The following is a 22,661-nucleotide window of genomic DNA, read 5'->3' as shown; positions in this document are numbered from 1 at the left end:
CATGTTTTAGAAAGTTCTATTGGACACACACAAAAAAAGAAAGAAAATCTTTTTTATTTAAAAGTGAATTGTAGAGCATTTGAAAAAAAAAAAAAACCCAGAAATCAAGTATTTTGAGGCACTTTTCCCAGCAGGGGGTGCTCTAGAATGAAGATTCTGAAAATGTATCAAGTCCCTTTAGAAAGGATTAAGGAGAAAATGCCCAGCCTCTTTGTGATTATCCAGCTGAATCCTACATTGAGAACCTAACTCTATTCTACCTAGTTCTAGAGAAAAAAAAAGTTTGATTTTCTTTTTTTACAAAGGTAATCCTAATCTTGCTATTTGTCACATAAACCATCTTTCTATGTTTACTTGTGATCCCTAATAATTAAAAAATATATATATTTGTGTACAATTTGTATGTATATTTACAGGTATAGGAACATGTAAAATCGTTGCCTGTACCTTGACTCACCATGGGCACTCAGTGAATGTTGATTTCCTTACCTGCCCTCCCCTGCTGAGGCTCATGTATGCAGACTGTCTAGGCCTGGTGTGTACCCGGCCTCACCTTACACATCATACATAGTCAGTGAGGTACAGATGCTCCTCGGGGAGCTCTGCCTCACCTGCCCCTTACTCCTTGCGTAGTTTTGACTTGGCACAGTGACGGTTCAGCAGCCCTCTTCCTGGTCGGCACAGTCCATGTATTTATCCCCTAAATGCCTAGTGAGCCCTTACTTGCATCCAGCATTGTGCTAGGGCCAGGTGATACTCAGGAGCAGAGATGGGCAGGCGTGGGCCCTTACAGAAGATGTTCTGATGTAGTAAACTATTCTGTGTGCACATTTGTAAACAATACAGTGAGGTTGGAGGGCTCATGACAGAATTTCCTCCATTTTCGGTTTGTGTGTCATTTTGAAGACATGAATGTCCTCTTGACAAGGTCAGTGATTGAGCCTGAGGCTGCCAGCGTGTGGTCTTATTGGCGACCCCTCATTTCCTTGTGCTGTCCCAGGGAGTCCTGCACTCTCCCCTGACTCCTAGAGACTGATTCCCTCAGTTCATCACAGGAGCGACTGGGTGGTTGTCTCTCTGTCAGGCCCAGGGTGGACTCCTGACTGGACTGTGTGTGTCCGAGCTTCCTCGCTTGTGTCCTCTTTTTCATCAGCACCGCATAGAGTGATCATATCCATCACACCAAGTAGGACGCGGGGAAATCTCAGCAGCATGGTTGTCAAGGCAGGAAAGTCAGGAGGCCAAAATAAAGACCTGGACGTGAGTAAGGCTGGAAGACTGTGCTGCTCTGGGCACAGAGGACACCTCCTGATGAGAGAGAGTTGGTTTTTGTAGCAGTAATATAGATTTGTTAATCAATCACTTTTCTCACCTGACCCGTCTTATTGCTCAGTAAGGGAGAAAAGAAAACATGCAGTAGCTTCTTGAATAACCAAGCTTATCTGCCAGAGAAACAACCAGGTAGTTTAGAAACAATAGTGGCTATATCATGTCAAGACCTCCAGTATTTATTTTACTCTGAATGGGTTTTCTTTTCCTATCTGTTTCTGGCCTACCGAACAACACATCATACAGTGTGTGGATGATTCTTTTTCCCCTATTGCTGTGGTACTTCACTGTATTGGGGGCCCTCAGTAGTTGATTTAACAACTACCTGTTATCGATGTTTATGTTAATATGCTTCACATGTGCTTGTGACCGCCCCTGTACTTCTGTTACTGACACTGTTATTTTTATTACAAATCCGTAATGAGTCCCATAAATGAAAAGCCATCACTACAGGTGATGAGTTTGACATTTAAAAGTTTTCCTAGGTTAAGTTTTGGAAACATACTTAATATTAAAGAGATGATGTTATGATTCACAACCCTTATGAAAGGAATCCAAAAGAGTCTATGAAGTAAAATTGATAAAGTGTCCTGTTCTGAGAGGAACATGATTAACTCTCAAAGCTATTAAAATCCGTTTTCACTCCTTTTGTTAATTTCCCAGACAATTTTAAGTCTCACTGCTTTTTGTATACTTTTTTATACACACAGCTAATTCTTTCATCATAGTATATAAAAGAAAAGTCTTTCCTCAATTTGAAAAAGTGCATCTGGATTCAAATTATGAAAAAACTTTCTCCACCCTCTTCTTATTGGACTCTAAGTAGGAAAAAATTGTATATAAAAGAAATTTCGTGTCTGTGAAGATTTGATCATTCACACAAGACCACATGACTGGAGCTCAGTAGCTCCAGCATAAACTAGCTTAGGAGTTTTTTTTTGAAAATGATAATGTGTTTAGTGAAAATCTACATATTCTACGTGTATAAAAATACTGGTTATGTGTCCCATCCTTTTGGAAGACAAATAACTTTATAGATATTTAAATGATTGGGAGTTTAAAACATTAATAAATGATCTTCTATTAATTTTCTCCTAACATGAGATGCATGAAGAAAAGCTAGCTTATTCAGGTCCTTTGGAAAGCCCAGCTCTTCTTATTATGTAATATTGAAACTGAGAATAGCCAAATGCATTGATTTAAAAAATTTTATAATGCTAGTAATAGTAAATAATATTGGTTTATTGTTTAAAATGAAATACAAAGATTTCATTCTCCAGAGAAACTGCTATCATTGACATATTCTTTTGCACTTATTTCTGTAGATTCATTTTTTTAAAAAAGCCTCAAATCAATAGATGGTAGAGCTGTTGACCTCTGTGACCGGGGAGCAGCTTGAGCCAGACTCTGGTCTGAATGGATCACTGTCACACCTACATGAGGCATTAACTGAGGACATTTCATAAAAACATATTAGCTGGGATGAGATTCCCCTGAGCTGTGCTCTGGTTCTTGCTTCTCTCTCTACGTTCTGTGATTTTATGCCTCCTGGGTTTGTAGGGGTTATATTCCTGAATATGCTAAGTCACGTGAATTATGTGTTTGTTGGACTAGCGCAGAGTAAAGTAGAAAATGCCTACTCCATCAATTGCTTGAATGAAGTCTATCAAGGGTTTCCTTGGTATTACTATCTCAGTGTAGCTTAATACCATAATATGCGCAATTAAAATTTCTTAAGAAATTAATGTGGCTTCTTTAATGAAAGTATAAAGTCTGATACCCCCATACCTTATTTATGCCTTACTTTTTGATAAATATAGGTGAGTATGGCAGCTGTTATTAGGTGCCTTCTCCAAAAATAGAAGCCAACGTTTATAAAAGTTTCTTCTGGTTAGCGTAAAATGTGCCCAGTTGAGAACCCACAAAGGTTAGAGGGGAACACTTCTCTCCCCACCCCTCTGACCTCAGCTCAGGGTTTCTCAGTGACGAGACGCAAGTGAGGTTGGGAGTTCACAGCCTAGCTGATTCACAGCCCTAAGCCACAATCTGCAGTGAGCACCTTGTTAGCAATCGATTTGATGTCTAGTTCTCCGTCTGTTGAGTTTTGTTTCGTTTCTAGTCGATTCAGAACTCCAGCAAGGAGACGCACACTGTTGTTGGGCCTGCCCAGGAGACTGAGTGAAAGAGCAGTAGCTGTGGGCTGTGCTAATCTACACGCTGCCTATTTACAGGGTATTTTTGACCCCTTGCATGCTGTCATAGGTCAGGTTCGTGGAAAGCAGACTCAGGAAGTTTCATGGGAATGCTTTCAAAATCTCCGCCTGTGCTGGGGAGCAAAGGCAGCAGAGAGGGGAGTTGAACAGTGATGTAGTCATTACAAAGACTTGAGCCAGTCCTTCATCAAGCTCTCGGGCTGGATTAGGCCTTCAGCATTTTCTAACTGGGGGATGAGCAGTCTGGGCCTAAACTCCTGCGTTAATCAGTCATTGCATGTGGGATGAGCCTGGCCTCGGGAGAGGTGGCTCTTTTGAACTTGACAAGGCCTGGGAGTTCTCAGCTGAGTGCTGCCTGGTCCCAACACCCAGCCGCTGGAGGGATGAGTACTTCTGTCCTGGAGGGCAGACCACAGCATCCACTGCGCATGCTGATGTCTGTCGGTGAGATGTGTACTTGAGAATGAACATATATAGCTCGAGTGTATGTTAGACGTAGCTCTCTGAACGAGATACCAATACCAACAAGGCAGTTGTAAGAATGGAAAAATTCAATCAACCATTTTTAGAGTAATTCTACTTCTCCTTTAGGAATCACTTAGGGCCCATCCCTTCCCAAAAGCCTTCTCAGTTCTCACTCTTCCTCCCAGCTCCCCTTCCCATTAGATGCTCCTCTGCCCTCTCATCGTGCTTCCTACTTCTCATGATTACTGTTCTAAAGCATTACCTTATGAGTGTGTGCGTGTGTCTGCGTGTCTGTCTGTCTCTCCTGCCTGAGCATGGCCTCTTGAAGGCCCTGTCCTGTGCATTTCAGAATCTATTTCAGCAGCAGGCTGACTGTCAGTAAATGCTGGTTGAAAACAGCCTCAGCCCTGACTCCTCCAATAATGGACAGCTGGGTTTGGTGGCACGTGCTAAATCATCTCTTTGGTAAAGGATATGGAAAGTTGGCTGACACCAAGATTTTCCTGTTAAAACCAGCCACCTGTGGTGACAGTAGCCATCTCCGACCTCATCCACCCCCAGGAGCAAGGGGATGGCCTTTGGGTTTGTTTTTTGTCTTTCAAGGTTCATCCAGTTATGGATAATAAAACGCTAAGTACCAGTGGATTTCCAGATGTCATTTAGCCCATGTGTAGAATCCATATTCTTCGTACATCTGCATTTTTCCTTTTTCCAAAACTTTTATCAATACAGACGTTATTACTGTCTTCTTCCTTAATTAACATTTTCTTTTTTTTTTTTTTTTTAAAGATTTTATTTTTTCCTTTTTCTCCCCAAAGCCCCCCGGTACATAGTTGTGTATTCTTCGTTGTCGGTTCTTCTAGTTGTGGCATGTGGGACGCTGCCTCAGCGTGGTCTGACGAGCAGTGCCATGTCCGCGCCCAGGATCCAAACCAACGAAACACTGGGCCGCCTGCAGCGGAGCGCATGAACTTAACCACTCGGCCACGGGGCCAGCTCCGTTAATTAACATTTTCTAATGATATTTAATGAGTACTCTAAATGTAATTCAACAAATGACTTCACAGAATTAGATTGTCAAAGTAACTTGTATCTAAAGGGAAATACTTTTTTCAAAAATTGTCAGTGTTAAGAATGGTAAATAATTCTAGCTTTCATCTTGTTGCTATTGTTTGGAATGCAATTAATGGATTTAATAACAGCAAGTGTAACTATTTCATTTACAGTAATTCTTAGAATTTGGTTTTTGTTGATATTTATTTTCATAAATGATATATTTTCATGAAATAAAATCATTTTGACTTAAGGAAAATTTGTTTAAAAGAATATAGACATAAAATAGAAGGAAGCCGTGAAAAGCACAAGTTTAAGAATTACATACTTTATAATTGATCAGACTAGCATTTTTGCAACCTAGTTGTAAAAAGTCAGTGCTTTTGAATCAGATTAATTGCTTCCAGAGAACAGAGTTATTCTAGCTGTTGTCATATTGTTTAAAGAAAAAACAATAATATTTACTGAACTGGAATTTACACTGTTCCATGGGGCCGTTGGCTCTCCTGCTTTTCTCTTTTCCTTTTATCTGGATTTCAGGAAAGTCACTTTATTCCCTTGAGATTCAAGTGTTCCCATGGGCAGGACTTTTGTCTTCCCCTCCCACTGATTTCCAAAATTCATTTTTTAAATTGCCTTGAAATATAGTCTGAATGTGAGGCCGTGGTTCATTATGTACTGTTGTTGATTAAATTTCAGTGGAAGAAGGTGTATTTCTAATCTGTATACTTTGGGGTGACAATGACTAAATGATTTTGAAATTTGAGACCTTTCGCATTTGAAAATTCAGAATTGTTTCCAGTTTAGCAAATTTGTTGAGTGGCCATGGAACGTCTGGGTTGTGTGAAAGAGAGTTTAGTGAAAAAGACTGACTTAATTGGCGTCCCAACAACGATGTACCTTAGGACTTCTGCCTTAGATTAAATATAAACTGCTACAACTATTTAGTCCAGCCAGAAATGCTGAGAAAAACTCATTAGATGTGCTTGAGACAGCTGTCATCGAAGGTTTGGTGTGGTGCGTGCAGTGAGTTTTACTGCCCTGTCTTTCTGTGGGCTGAATCATTGCAACTGATTTGACCATCGTTCATGATCGATGGAGCATGACTTTAAGCACTAAGCTGTAAAGAGCCTGTCTTTATTTAAAGGACAAGAGAACAAAAGCATGAAGTATTATTAATGAGGCTGCTTTCTACTGCATTTAGTAAAGTTAAAGTAGTGAGGTTGCTGATGATATGCTCAATATAGGATGGTTTAAAAATAAGGTGGAACCTGAATTCTGGTCATTGTCTTATTAGCTATGTAGATGAAAAGCTTAAGGAAAATGTATAAAACACTAGAAATAGACTGTATAACTCCCAAAGCAGTCAAAGAAGTGGAAAAGTCTATAAAGAAATTTATACTAACAGTACAAAGAAGAGCAGAAAAGGGAAAAGCAAGGTGTATAGAATATTCAAAATTAAGACTGTGGAAGCCAGTACATCAGCAATAACAGTTAACGAAAACAGAATACAGATCATTAGGTTGGATTTTTAAAACTCCATCAAGTCATATGTTCATTTACGAGAGAACCACTTAAAACGTAATGACATGTGGGGCCAGCCCAGTGGTGCAGTGGTTAAGTTCACACGCTCCACTTCAGCAGCCTGGGATTCGCAGGTTCAGATCCTGGGCACAGACCTACGCACCACTTGTCAAGCCATGCTGTGGCAGGCGTCCCACATATAAAATAGTGGAAGATGTGCACAAATGTTAGCTCAGGGCCAATCTTCCTCAGCAAAAAGAGGAGGATTGGTGGCAGATGTTAGCTCAGGGCTAATCTTCCTCACCAAAAACACCCCCCAAAAAACATAATGACATGCAATTTGGAAATACATTGAGGATCAGAATAGAGAGAAGAGTGAGTGTAAATCAGAAATTTATATGAAGTTTCTCCAATACTGTTTGACGATCTTTGAAAAGACTATAAGGAGCCTAGAAAAAGGTGAAGAGAATGCACCTGAGGCATTTGATATTATGTGTAGTTTATGACAAAAACTCATACAGTAAAATGTGATTCATTTTGGGGAAAGGAGACTGCTTCAGAACTCAGAAAAAAGTCAACAAGAAACAGCAGCCAAATTAAACAAGACTTTCTAGAATCTTTTACAAAACTGTAATTTACTTGGAATCCCACTTCTATTTCAGGTACAAATTACTCTGGCTTTAAAATACTTTTTCTGAGAAAGAGATGTTTAACTTATAACATCCAGTGTACTGCCAAGTGTTTAAAAACACTGGACCTCAGGGTGGTCTGGTGGTGTAGTGGTTAAGTTCATGCACTCTGCTTTGGCAGCCTGGGGTTCACACGTTCAGATCCTAGGCGCAGACCTACACACTGCTTATCAAGCCATGCTGTAGCAGCATCCCGCATACAAAATAGAGTAAGATTGGCACAGATGTTAGCTCAGGGACAATCTTCCTCATGTAAAAAGTGGAAGATTGGCAACAGATGTTAGCTCAGGCCCAGTCTTCCTCACCAAAAAAAAAGCAAACAAAAAAAACGCTGGACGTTTTAGACATGCATAGCCATTATGATTAATTTATAAATGCAAAGAATCTGATTGACAAACAGCTGGTCTACTAAAACAAACCTGTAGATAGAAAGTGGATGGATGTTTTTGGAGAGCTAGAATCCAATTGCTACAAGTCTAAAAACTTACGCTAGTAAGTAAAACCGTAAGTATTCTGTGCTCAAACACGCTCATTTAGATGACATTTAGCTTGATATCAGCACATTGCACTGATACCAGGAGTCGGTGTATGTGGGCTTGATAAGAGCAGTGCAACAGGTCAAAGTTATGCTGACAGTTTTACCTCTGTATAAAAGAAAAGAAGCATGCTCCAAAGGCTGCAGGTAGTTCATAGAAGTGTTATTGGAATAGGAAACAGAAACGGTAAAAATATCCTACTGTGTAATGAGACAGAAGGAAATATATCATTGTTATGCTTTTTGTTAATTATAGGTGTTATCTTTTTAATTCATCCTCTATTAATTACTTTCTTAATTCTTACATCTATATATTTTAAGCGTACAGAATAATATGCCCTAAAAAATGTAATTATCCCAAAAAGAATTAGAAATGAGTTAAAAAAATAAAAACATAATGACAAATTTTTGCTTATGGCCATGACAGTGTATCTGGTACTGGACTAGCCGTCCTGCCATAAATAGCTAGAAAACTTTACAAAATAGACAAAACAACTGTTTACAGATATTTGTCAACAGGCATCACAGGACTGTGATCTGTGAGAGAGATGACCGTCCTATGATTGCCCCAGCTTTCTGCCTGGAGGTATTTTCTAGACTCCATCACTAGAGAAGAAGCCCTCAGGATATTGCAATCTCACTGAATTAAGGATCCAAAGACTGGAATTCAGGAAGACTGAAGCCCCTGGAATTTGCAGGCAGAGTACCAAAAGGAGGAGCCACACACTAGGAGTCCCAGAAATCTGCTTTGGTATCCCCTAGAGTCTTTGGCTGACTATTAAGCAGTGCGTGCATAGGACGAGACTCCATGATTCAAGCTAAGAACAACTACCAGGGAGTTGCAAGCTGACAACTACCAGAGGTTTAACAAGTCTGGGAGACTTTCACATTCTAACCAAGGTGGAAAGACCTTGTGAACACCCAGGGTATTCAGCAGAGAAGAGCCCAGAGAGGCCATGCCTTAGCAGTAGGGCTGTACACCTTACCCAGCAAATCTTGAAGAACAAGCCTTGAATGCATCGAGCTGATCCACCAACAAATTAACTGCCTCAAAACTTTTTAAAGGGAGACCAAAAAAAATTTTTTTAATTCAGACAACATCCAAATTGTTCAGAATCCAATAAAAAAAATTATTAGATGTATAAAGGAGAAAAATGTGACATATCCAAGAGAAAAATTAGTCAAAAGAACAGATCCAGAAATGACACTTAGTAGAATTAGCACATGAGGACTTTTTAAAAGCTATTATACCAATAATTTTTAAAGGATTTTAGAAAATGTTAATGTAATAAACAAAGAAGTAGAAAATATAACAATGAATCGAATTGGAAAATAAACTATCAGAATTGAAAAATTCTCTGCATGGCCTTAACAGCAGTTTAGATACTATAAAAGAAAATGTCAATGAATTCGAAGACAGAAAAATTGAAACTAAATCTCGAAGAGGGGGGAAAAAAGAAACAAGAATGAACACAGCCTCATTGACCTGTGGGACAATACCAAGTGATCTAACATTATGTCTTTGCAGTCCTAGGGTAGAGGTGAGGGAACATAAAAATATATATGAGGAAAAAAGCCAAAAATGATATGAATTTGATAAAATAGACAAACCCACAGATCCAAGAACCTCAAGAAATCTCAAGCAGCCTACAACAGCAAAGCCAATTATAATCAATTCACAGAAAACCAAAGATAATAAAATCTTAAAGGCAGCCAGATAAGAAAATCCACATTCCATATAGAGAGAAGGATAAGGAATGATTTCTCATCTGAAACAGTGCAAGTCAGAAGACAGTGGAAAGACACCACCTTAATGAAGCCAACTTTCACTGCCATATTTAAAACTACAATTCCTCCCACACGTCCTGGCTCCTTTACCCAGACCTGTTCATGTTCTACATGGCATTTATCATTTTATAATATACTACATAATTCCATATTTATGTGTGTCTCCTCCACTAGAATGTAACTCCCCCCCTACCCCTGATTTGTTCATCGATTTATCTTTAAAACCTAGAAAAAATGTCTTGCACATAATAGCTGGTTAGCAAATATTTTTTGAATGAACAAATGAAAGAATAACAGTTGTTGGTAAGTGTACTAGGGTTCTCCAGAGAAACAGAACCAACAGGATATGTGTACAGAGAGAGAGATTTATTTTGAGGAACTGGCTCATGTGATTGTGGAGGTTTGACAAAGCCAAAGTCTGCAGGGTAGGCCAGCAGGCTGGAAACCGGGGGAAGAGTTTCAGTTTGAGTCCAAAGGCCATCTGCTGGCAGAATTCCTGCCTGCTTGGGGAGGTCAGTCTTTTTCTGTAGGGACCTTCAGCTGATTAGATGAGGCTCACCACACCGTGCAGAATAATCAGCTTCACTCAAAGTCCACCAATTTAAATGTTAATCTCATCCAAAAAAAACCTTCACAGAAACATCCAGAATAACATTTTACCAAATATCTGGGTACCGTGGCCTAGCCAAGATGACACAGAAAATTAAACATCACAGTAGGATGTGGGAAAACAGGAACTCTCATAACTTGGTACTCTTGGTAACTCTTGTAACTTGGTACACCCACCTTGGAAAATAATTTGGCAACATCTAATAAAGTTGAGTATGTGCCTATCCTACCACTGAGCAGTTTTACTTCTGGGTACATACTCTGGGAAACACTTAGGTAAGGCCACAAATAAACACCTTCAAGAATTTTTCTACAGTGTTGCTTGTAATAGGAACTAAAACCGCAAAAGAGGAAAACGGAAATAATGTAAATGTTTATTGGTAGGAAAATAGATCCATTAATTGTGATATATTCCTAGATTGGAATACTGTACAGCAGTTAAAACAAATAATGTAAATATATGTATATCAACTTGGATTGATTTTTAAAATTATATTGAATGAAAAAAATTAGTTGCAAAAGGATATATTTAGTTTGATAACACATATATCAATCTTGACAACTCAAAACCATACTATATTATTTGTTGCATTAATTTTGTATCAAGGTTCTTTTTCTACCTAAGATTCTCCTGTTTAATACTATAAAAGAAATCCACAGAAGCATAGGCCTTTTATCTCTGATATCTTGTGATAGAGGAGAGTAAAGATATGCATAGAGTTGTTCAATAGAAACTTTTTGATGTGACCAGTGTGAACCACAAATGAACTTCTTTGCATCCATGCCCGTTTTGCTAATTCTTACTCATTTAGAAAACTTGTAAAATATGTAACCCGTGACAAAACTTCAGTCAGGGATATTAATATTCAAAATGGCAGATCGCATGTGTGTTCAGTTAAAGAATAGACTTTAAATTTAAATAAAAATCACATTGAGTCATGATGTTCAGTTATGTATACTGTTATTTTCTGCTTAAGTATTTCATGGTGTTTTGTTAAACTGTGATTAAGAGTGAAACAAGTTAAAACTGATGTTTACCTTTTTTTATAACTTTCTTTTTTTGTTTGTTTTTTGGGTTTTTTTTTGTTTTTTTGTTTTTGTCCACTTTTATTATTTTTTATTAAGCAAGTAATATAAATTTATTTTTTGAAAAAGTACTTGCTGTAGATTAAAAATTTTTTGAATCAACCATAATCCCATTACACTGAGATACCAATTGTTGGTTAAAATTTAATGTATAATCTCCACAGTATGTTAAATCTTTTTTTAGGAAATGAAGGCTATGTTCTTTAGCTTGTGGAATATAACTTTCTTATCCAATCATAAGTTTGGGGTAAAGATACTACATTTGAGGTTAACGTTTATTTTTTACTTAAGATTTAACAGTGCTCTCACAAAATATATATTCTAATCAGCCCCCTGCACTGCTTTTGTTTCCTTCCTAGTTGTCTGACGATGGTCGCTATGTCTTGTTGTCAATACGGGAGGGATGTGATCCAGTAAACCGACTCTGGTACTGTGACCTACAGCAGGAATCCAATGGCATCACTGGTAAGTTATCTTTCAAACACACATAATTATTCCGGGAAGCTCCATTAAAAAGCAATTCTTTTGATCTTCTAATTGATTTCCCAAGAAATCTTCTTCCATTCAGCCACATCATCTCGGTTCATATGATTTTTTTTATCACTATTATTCCATCAAATGAAGAAGATTGAATGAAGCTCTTTGTTGCCTTCAGCATTTTCTCTGCAGATTGAGCTTACCCATATTTTTTGCATGGTTATGAGTGAAAATACCCTGTGAGTATTGCAGATGGAGAGTGTTAAGGAGAAGCTGGCCCTTTGGTCTGTAAAGCATTAACAGCTGTCTTGATGTAATGGCGCAGGCTGTCACAGGCAAGATGGGAGACCAGTGAGAATTTACCGGGTTAACAGGTAGTCAGGAGATGGCTCCTCACTACTGAGCCACGTATAACAGCCTGAGCACAATAACAGCCTGATTTTGCTTCCTAAAGCCTCATATATCATGATAATAAGCATAGAACGAGCCAGTTACAAATTCTGGAGATGGTTCATTTTAAATGTTGTTCTCTTCCAACATTTATATCATACCACCACCATCATCAAGCGTTAAAGATTTCAACTGCACGATTTACTGTGCTGAAAATTCCCAGGCCCCAAAACTCTATCAGGGATATACTGGCACCCAGATAAGGACACTAAGCTAATTATACCTTGTTCTGGGTTAATGTAAAATAAATAGCTTTTAGAGATGGTTGACACAGATTTTCAAAATATACAATATCGAGTGCATTCTAATTATTAATTAGATTACCTCATTCTTAGTATCGAATCTATATTACATTATGATAAAATATATAAATTGTTTTTATTCATTGGGCACTGCATCTTTTTTAAACTTCTCTGAGCGAGATCTGCATCCTAACATTCTTAGATACTACTGAGCACCATTCACACATGTAGCGGGATGAAGTCAACGACATGTATTCTAGTGTTAAATATCTATCCATTTAATAAAGCTACTTTTTTTTCCTGTTTAAAAAAAAGAAGGGTATACCCACTTTGATCTCAAGATCATCCACATCAGTTTTCACATTCTCTAAAAAGACTAAACCACCACCCAAGAATTATTTACTTGAGTTGCAAGTCTACGTCTATATAGAACTGAGCAAACCTCTGAAGATCAAGGCTAAAAGCAACAGCCACAGCTGTGATTGCCTTTCTCCAGTTTATTAAAAATTCCAATTACAGTGCTCTTCCTCCAGAGAGCGCTTTCATTTTCTCTTTATGACTTCATCATATCTTTAAATTATTAGATAGGCTTGTTATTAAAAGATGCAAGTTAACGAATTAAAAAACACAAATTGCTTCATTTACTCCAAATAGAAAGGAAAACTTCATCTACATATTCATATACAGTAATACTTTGGATGAAACTTACGTGTCGACTGAACTTGAGGAAACCCTCTGTTTTCTTCCTAACCTCTTGGTCCTTGTCTTTTTTCCCACCTTATATGCTTTTCACCCCTAGCTGATCATTGCTGCATTAGTGAGGAATTAGAGAAGAGAATGTGATACCCAGAGACTGGGATTCCAAAAGGAAGGCACTGCCGAGGTGTGCTGGGCCCTCATCAACAAAATTCTAGATAGTGCAGCCACGGATGGACATGAAGAAGAAGAAAGGGAAACACCTAAGAAACCCTATATGGCTCTGATGCATTCAGATTGGAAGACCCTGTTTACAAAGTAATCCAGATCCTGGCTTGCCTTCCCAACTGGGTCTTTCCTTAAGTTGCTTGCTTGTTGCCTTCTCTTCTTCCTAGGTGATTTTTGTGAAGTTTAAGGGAAGAGCCCAGCACAGAGTAAGGACTCAGTAAATGTTAGCAATTATTATTTTCCAAAGTGTTCCCTTTTTTAATTCTTCTGGAGGAACTTTACCATTATTTTGTCATGATCTAAACGAATGTCCAACTGTATATTTGACTAGGACCATGTGTAAACCTATACATTTATTTGAGACTGTATCTCTCAGAGTTATGTAAGAACCACATATTTCTTATTAAAGTTATTTATAGGTATTTTATGTTTGGAAGATATCGATGGTTTGTGAAAGTATCTGTCAAGATTTAACCAGAGAAGCAGAACCAGTAGGTGATATATATTAGAAGGTTTACTGGAGGCTGGCCCCATGGCCTAGTGGTTAAGTTTGTCATGCTCTGCTTTGGCAGTACAGATTTGGTTCTGGGGTGTAGACCTAAACCACTCATCAGTGGCCATGCTGTGGTGGCAGCCCACATACAAAATAGAGGAAGACTGAGACAGATGTTAGCTCAGGGTGAATCTTCCTCAGCAAAAAAAAAGAGAGAGATTTATTGCAAGGAATTGGCTTATGTGATTGTGGGGCTGGCTAGGTAGGTCTGAAACCAGTATGGTATTCAACCTACTCATAAGGATATTCAACTGATTGAATCAGGCCCACCCAGATTATCTCAGATAATCTCCTTTACTTAAGGTCAACTGATTATGGTCTTTAATCACATCTACAGAATACCTTCACAGTAACACCTAGATTGGTGTTTGATTGATTAACTCAGACATTAGCCTAGCCAAGCTGACATGTCAAAGACATTACAATAAGCTCGTGGAAAACCATGTGGAGAGGAAGAGAGCAGAGAAGTCTTAACAATACTAACCTAACTTCATTTTTTAATAAGGTTAGTAAACTGACCACTGTTTGGAATTCATTGGGGCATTTAGAAAATAATGTAATATCCTATAAAGAAGAAAGCAGAATTTGAAGTGAATAATGGGATAGCTGGATTTGACGCTGTTGAGTTGCATACTGATGGATTGGGATCAATTTGGAGAGCATTCTTCTGTGATGGCCACTAAATTCTGGGTGTAGTGCTGGGCCCGTCATCTTTTTTAAATTATTGCTTTACTAGCATTAAATTTGTGGATAATATAAAACTCAGAGTCGTTATTCTTTTAGATGGTGGTCCTGGGATTCTGAAAGCTCTTGACAGTTGCAGTGATTGACCGGTACCAAAAAAGATGAAATGGATGTCAATTTCCAACTTGGGTTCAAGATTGGAGAGAGCTGGATGAGACAAGATTAGAGAGATTGGGGTTTTTTTTTTTTTTTTTTTAATTGATGGCTGGCTCCTTATAAGTCAATGATATTATTATGACTCCAAAGAAACAAGTACCTTGTGTGAGTTTAACTCTTGAAGACATTAAATATGTTTAGTTTATAACAGGAGAGAAATAGCAGATTGAGATAGTGATCATTGGAATTTTTTAAATAATTCCTATTAATTATCGTTGGATATATTGGGACCATAACCATAAGACTTTCAAATCAGATTTTAATTTTAATCTCAGCTCCACCACTGAATAACTGGTGACCCTGGAAAAGTTGTTTTCTCTCTCTTCCTGTTTCCACAACTGCAAGTGGGCAAATAATATCTACTTCATGAGGAGTGATGAAAATGTATACAAGAGGGCTTAGCAGGGTTCCTGGCGTATAGTAGGTTCTCAAGTAGTCTTTTCTTTTTTCCTTTTCTTGACTGAAAGGGGACTATTTTGATTCACCTCACTTTGGTTTTAGGTAGCAGAGGAAAAGAGATGGAGGACGCCCTAAAATAACCGTTTATCTTTGGTATCAAAGCTGCTCTAAACACAGATCTGGGTATTGACTTGTTTTCTGCAAGACCAGATTCATAATCAGAAAAGAGTCCTTTCATCAAAGAAAACATAAATAGGTGTGAAAAAATAAATAGTGGGAGACAGAGGGAAATTGTCTAATTCTGCAGGTTGATAATTGAAAATTCAGGGGTTTATATGCCTAGTTGGTGACCATGACTACAGCCCAGTATCTTTTTCTTGCTGTTTCCTTACCTGCTTCTTCGTTTTTGTTATCCTTTTAAACAAAGGGGAAGAATAATTAACATTTAGCTTAAATGCTAAATGTCCTAGTTAACTTTTTTTTAAGATCAGCACCTGAACTAACATCTGTTGCCAATCTTCTCTTTTTCTTCTTCTTCTTCTCTCCAAAGCCCCGCTGTACATAGTTGTATATTCTAGCTGTAGATCCTTCTGGTTGTGCTGTGTGGGACCCCACCACAGCATGGCTTGATGAGCTGTGCCATGTCCACGCCCAGGATCCTTAACCACTTGGCCATCGGGCCAGCCCCACTAGTTAACTATTAAATAAGTTAAATTTGAACAGTTGGTGACTGAAAACTAAATCCAACGTTATGAAATCTTTAATTTTTATATTGTTGAAATTTATACCACTTTTGCTAACCTAAAGCCTTTCTGCTGTGACTTTAATCTTTTTTACCTTAAAGGCAGGGAGAATTATCAGCATTTTCATATAAATTAATTCTTTACTTATTAGGGCTTCCCTAAATGGCCTGTCTGGAATACTAAGTAATTCACTTAGGTAGCTCTTTTCTAACTTTCCTGGCGTCTTTGTCTCCCAAGAAAACCTCTGCCCTGTGTATTTTGAAATGAGAAGCGCAAAAGCACAAAAAGTGGCCATTAGCTACTAGTATTGTAGAAAAAGCCAGCACATGGCAGGGAATAAAACTACGCAAATACAAGATGGAAAAAATCTCAGCATCTTGAGAGTTAAGAATTCTCTATGAGGGGCCGGCCTGGTGGCGCCGTAGTTAACTGTGCATGTTCCACTTTGGCCACTCGCGGTTCACCGGTTCGGATCCCGGGTGTGGACATGGCACCGCTTGGCACACCATGCTCTGGTAGGCATCCCACGTATAAAGTAGAGGAAGGTGGGCATGGATGTTAGTTCAGGGCCAGTCTTCCTCAGCAAAAAGAGGAGGATTGGCAGCAGATGTTAGCTCAGGGCTAATCTTCCTCAAAAAAATAAAAATTAAAAAATAAAGAATTCTCTGTGAATCTGCATTCCTTTATTGTTTACATTTGTCATGTAAATTTCCATTTCTGTTCCAGACTTGCTGACCATCTTCCTACCTGCTGCTTCGTGAGCAGGATCTCTCCCCTCTGACCCTTTGCCTCTCTTTGGAGAACCTCATTTCTGTCCTTACATTGCAGTATTTTAACTTAAGAATAAAATGAACTCTTGTTACAAACTCTGGGCCATTCCCTTTCCACAGGAACTACATTTGAGTCTGGTGGCTGTTTCTTTACCTGTCCGAGCAGGTAACTGCCCTGACTCACCTCGTCCACCACTCTGTAGAAATGGTGCTAGGCTCATCATCTGGGCCTCAGAAGTTTGTGCAGTTTTCCAAGTGTTCCAAACAGATAAGCAGGTCCCCTCCAGAGAGTATTGCACCCCTGTCTGCACTGGCTGCCAGGACATGTTCCGAGCTGCTGTCTTCTTTCTCTGGGGGAAGAGTGATTTCTACCCGAGAAGTTTCCAGGCTTCCTGGTGCTTTTGGTTGATACCCTTCCTTCTACTCCTTCTGCTCCTCTCCCCTCTTCTGATTTCTCTTTCTCTCCATACAAACATCCTTTGTGTGAGGATTTGTGAGCTGCATGAGATCAGAGACTTTGTCTTGTTCTCTGTGGAGTCCCCAGCACCTAGAACAGTGCCTGGCAGATGACAAAGACTCTGTCCTTGACTGCAGCTTCGTCAGGCTCCTCTGGGCCGCCTTCTTGACAATACCTTAACCTGGGATCCTTGCGCCCCGTCCTCGCTGGGGCTGCACAGCCAATTGTAGCAAGAATCCCACTAAGTCAGTTCAGAGAGAATCCTCTACCCTTGATATCTGAACACCCGTGATATCTGATTAAATTCCTCATCACCCCCTCCTCCACGTGACATCTGATTACCTTGACCTGCCCTCACCAGAATCCTATTCAGTTGCTTTAGCAAGAAACCCCCTACCCTGATGTCTCCTCTTAGTAACTTTTCATCCATTGACCACCTCGTTCTGCTCATTGGCTGTAAATGCCCAGTTGTCTTCTCTGCTTCTGGAGTTAAGCCCAGTCTCTCTCCCTTATTGCAATAATCTTCTTTACCTCTTTATATAATTCTTCTTATACATCGTATAAGTCTTCTTTTCCACTTTAACAAGTGTCAGAATACTTTTTCTGTAACACAGACTTGGAGTAGGTGGGCACCAGCTTGTCTTCAATGATTCTCCCTGCCCCTTTAGGGATGGATCCTTGTGCTCAGGTGGCCCCACTTTATAGGCCGTCCTCCATCAGAATCTGTTAATTTTCTTGTGAGCATTTTGAATCTTTACCTTTCTGGCCTCCTAAATTTTTTTTAATTAAATTTTTGTCCTTTTTAAACTCTGAGAATGATGAACAGGAACAGACCATGTTTCTCCAGTCCTGTATATTGTATGAGCAGAAGATTTCTGCTTCTCTTTTTCCTGTTCCTTATTTAAAATCAAAAGCGAAGAGGTTCAGAGTTCGATCGGTAGCGGGAGCGGAGAGCGGACCCCAGAGAGACCTGAGCAGCCCCACCGCCGCCGCCGCCGGCCTAGTTACCATCACACCCCGGGAGGAGCCGCAGCTGCCGCAGCCGGCCCCAGTCACCAGCACCGCAACCACGAGCAGCGAGGCCGAGACCCAGCAGCCGCCCGCCGCCCCCGCCCTCCGCGCTGCCGACACCAAGCCCGGCACCACAGGGAGCGGCGGCCCGGGCGGGCTCACATCGGCGGCGCCTGCCGGCGGGACAAGAAGGTCATCGCAACGAAGGTTTTGGGAACAGTAAAATGGTTCAATGTAAGAAACGGATATGGTTTCATCAACAGGAATGACACCAAGGAAGATGTATTTGTACACCAGACTGCCATAAAGAAGAATAACCCCAGGAAGTACCTTCGCAGTGTAGGAGATGGAGAGACTGTGGAGTTTGATGTTGTTGAAGGAGAAAAGGGTGCGGAGGCAGCAAATGTTACAGGCCCTGGTGGAGTTCCAGTGCAAGGCAGTAAATATACAGCAGACCGTAACCATTATAGACGCTATCCACGTCGCAGGGGTCCTCCACGCAATGACCAGCAGAATTACCAGAATAGTGAGAGTGGGGAAAAGAATGAGGGATCGGAGAGCGCTCCCGAAGGCCAGGCCCAACAGCGCCGGCCCTACCGCAGGCGACGGTTCCCACCTTAGTACATGCGGAGACCCTATGGGCCTCGACCACAGTATTCCAACCCTCCTGTGCAAGAAGTGATGGAGGGTGCTGACAGCCAGGGTGCAGGAGAACAAGGTAGACCAGTGAGGCAGAATATGTATCGGGTTATAGACCACGATTCCGCAGGGGCTCTCCTCGCCAAAGACAGCCTAGAGAGGATGGCAATGAAGAAGATAAGGAAAATCAAGGAGATGAGACCCAAGGTCAGCAGCCACCTCAACGTCGGTACCGCCGCAACTTCAATTACCGACGCAGATGCCCAGAAAACCCTAAACCACAAGATGGCAAAGAGACAACAGCAGGCGATCAACCCGCTGAGAATTCGTCCGCTCCCGAGGCTGAGCAGGGCGGGGCTGAGTAAATGCCGGCTTACCATCTCTACCATCGTCCGGTTTAGTCATCCAACAAGAAGAAATGAATATGAAATTCCAGCAATAAGAAATGAACAAAAGATTGGAGCTGAAGACCTTAAATGCTTGCTTTTTGCCCGTTGACCAGATAACTAGAACTATCTGCATTATCTGTGCAGCATGGGGTTTGTATTATTTTTACCTAAAGATGTCTCTTTTTGGTAATGACAAACGTGTTTTTAAAAAAAAAAAAAAAAAAGCCTGGTTTTTCTCAATACACCTTCAAAGGTTTTTAAATTGTTTCATATCCGGTCAAGTTGAGATTTTTAAGAACCTCATTTTTAATTTGTAATAAAAGTTTACAACTTGATTTTTTCAAAAAAGTCAACAAACTGCAAGCACCTGTTAATAAAGGTCTTAAATAATTGTCAAAAAAAAAAAAAAGTGAAGAGGTTCGTCCCATGGCATAGTAGTTGGGTTTGGCACACTCCACTTGGGTGGCATGGGTTCAGATCCTGGGTGTGGTCCTACACCACTTGTCAGCCATGCTGCAGCAGCAACCCACATATAAAGTGGAGGAGGATTGGTACAGATGTTAGCTCAGGGCTAATCTTCCTCAAAAAAAAACAAAGAGGAAGATTTGCAACAGATGTTTGCTTAGGGCTAATCTTCCTCAGCAAAAGAAAGAAAGAAAGAAAAATCAAAAGTGAGGTATGAAGGTATCACTTAGGACACCAGGCTGGCATGATGTTTTATTAGTTCTGCAATAGAAAAGACAGCTGAGTCTTGGCTCCTGTGATTCTAATGTGATCCATGCCTGCAGATTCACTGAAATTAATCATCCTGAACCTTGCAAGAAAATGCTTTGTGTCTGGATTTTCTTAGTTACATTTTCTGTGCTTTTCTACACCCAGACTGTTTCTTTTGAATTATATATTTACCTTGTTTCTTAAGTTTGTTGTAAATAACCCTATTTTGAATATATATAAAGTTACTTCCTATAGACTAAATTTAGAATAAATTTTCACATATTATCTACATTACAGTTAAATATGGGGTCTTAGAGCTGTCTCTTTTCTTTCAAATATGTGGACTTTTAAAAATTTCGTGAAAACTTAATTTATACCCTGAAAATATAAGTGGCGGTTTTCAACATACTTTTATGCATATTTAAATTAGTATGATATATTTCTAAATATTTTCATGTGAAAAGTGGAAGAGACTGCTATGTTTTTTAAAATTTAAATTTGGTTACTTCTGTTGTCTTTACATGATCAGCAAATATATGTAATGATCAGTCTGAAATGTAGGATGATGTAAATGTTACACTTAGTTATGAGGCAGACATGTATCAATGCTCCACTTTGTGCCAGGTGCTGTGTTGGGTGATAGAGGTGATGACAGCCCGTCCCATCATCCCTGCCCATCAAGTGTCCTCTGCAGGCTGGACAGTAGCTGTGAGATTGCCAGTGCAGGGTTTCAGGGCATATCAGCGGTGCTGTGACCGAGAGCACATGCCCAGGATCAGAGTTGGGACGTCTCTGAGTTTGAAAACTCTAAATTCCCTCCCTTTCCTCTGTGTTTTCTTCTGTTCGTTCCCTTTTCTCTTTGATTCTTTCATTTTTCTGTAGAAGGTCAGACACTTTGTTCCCTATTTTATATCAGCAGCAAAAAAAGATGCTGGCCATTTGGCCCCCTTTTTTGGGGGGGGCGGTGAGGAACATTTGGCCCTGAGTTAATATCCATTGCCAATCTTCCTCTTTTTGCTTGAGAAAGACAGTCCCTGGGCTAACATCCGTGCCAGTCTTCCTTTATGTTTTGTATGTGGGACGCCCCCACAGCATGACGTATGAGCGGTGCTAGGTCTGTGCCTGGGATCCGAACCTGTGAATCCTGGGCCACTAGAGCAGAGTGCAAACTTAACCACTATGCCACTAGGCTGGCCTTTGGCCCTATCTTGAATAAGTTTAAAATTATATCAGAGGTTTTTAAATAGAATCCTTAGGAAGCAATTGTTAGGTGAAAAGAACTATAAATGTCTGAAATCCCTGTTAGTAACGTAACACCCTTCTGCTTCAATGTAGCCATCCTTAAAATGGGCCAGAAGTGGCCTTTGTTCATGTCGCAGCATTTATGAAGTGTTTGGGAGGAAAAGGTGGATGGTGCTGACATACTGATTTTTATAAGGAAATATCAGCTTATCCTTTACTTCGTCCAGACTTTCACTAACCTGTCTCTCTGCTTTTTCCTTATTTGCTGAAAGTTTGATCATTTTAGATTGATGACATTTTCATCACTCACCATGTCTTCATTTTAATGCTTTCATGAATTACTGAAAATTGGTTTTCTCCAATGTAAGAAATTAGTCTACTCTACATGCTAACACATAATGATGAAAGGAAGCTCGGTATTTGTCAGACATTTAAATTGTTCATTCTGCCATCTCTGGCTAATGCAATGTGGATGACCTCTTGTTTCTAGGGAGCTAAGAAAATATTGACTTCGTGCTTCATGCCTGGTGGGGCTGGGCATCTTTTTAGGGGTGGAGTGGAAAGAAGGAGATAAACATTCGAGAAGCTTTAAACAGATGAGTTGTCCAAAGTTTAGCAAAGTCATCTGAGCATTAAAAGCCAGACCAACAGGGCTTCTGTGAGAGGCAGGGAATTATTAGAAAATAGTGTATATTTCAGAGTGGGAATGCAAAAAAAACCAATGAGAATTAGAACATCAAAAGACAGTATAAAAATAAGAAGCAAAACGTGAATTTTGAAGTAAAATAAGAAGTAATAGTATTAACATTAGTATTTTTACTAATTATAAAATTAGTGATTATAAGGGCTTTTCCTAGGAAAATTGCTGTGTGCTGTGAGAGATGGAAATTAGATTTTCAAAGCTCGCTGTTGGCATGTTGTGCTATGCAGAAGTCACATTTAGCTTATTTTTGTCATTTGAAGAATGCTGGGGTTATTTGGAATAGTAGGAAGTATTGTTTATTTAGCATTTTCTGTGTGCCAAATCCTGAGCTACGAATGTAGCTATTTCATTCAGCCTTCTCAACAACCTCTGAGGAGCACGTGTTGTTAGCCCCAGGAAACTGATGCAGGGGAGGCCAATTAGCTTTCCTGATACTATTGAAAGATTCAGACCCAGGTCAGTTGAGCTCCCATGCCGTGTTCCCGTGCTCTAACCATCACCGTGTGGCAGCTGTGCTGGAAGGAAGGCAGCAGGCCAGGGAGCACAGGAAGAGCAGGCTTCTGCCCACCTCCGTCTCACAGCATGATCCATGCTTTGCATTTCTCGTTGTTCCATGAGAAGGCTTTAATGTTTTATAAAGTATAAAAGCACTTTTTAGCTCCTGTTATTAGAGAGCTTACAAAACATTTTCTATGAAACATGGTCAATACCATTGAATTTCAAAGAAAGCAGTAAAACTAATGACTTTGCTCTGGGG

The 22,661-nt window shown here is 39.8% G+C and overlaps 1 protein-coding gene and 1 pseudogene across 3 annotated transcripts in view; both read left to right on the top strand.

Annotated features, from left to right (window-relative positions):
• PREP (prolyl endopeptidase) overlaps positions 1–22,661 on the top strand; it is a 122,859-nt gene that overhangs the window by 38,492 nt on the left and 61,706 nt on the right. For all 3 annotated transcript variants that reach the window (XM_070556757.1, XM_070556758.1, XM_070556760.1), the window contains exon 7: positions 11,651–11,756. In XM_070556757.1, the coding sequence (XP_070412858.1) occupies positions 11,651–11,756 (106 nt within the window). The remainder of the gene's footprint in view (positions 1–11,650; positions 11,757–22,661) is intronic.
• On the top strand, positions 13,907–19,352 carry LOC139073360 (Y-box-binding protein 1 pseudogene; annotated as a pseudogene).

The sequence above is a fragment of the Equus przewalskii genome, chromosome 9 (genome assembly GCF_037783145.1).
Source record: "Equus przewalskii isolate Varuska chromosome 9, EquPr2, whole genome shotgun sequence".
Taxonomy (NCBI): Eukaryota; Metazoa; Chordata; class Mammalia; order Perissodactyla; family Equidae; genus Equus; species Equus przewalskii.
Note: the sequence above shows the minus strand (reverse complement) of the source record. Positions and strands in the feature narration are given on the sequence as shown.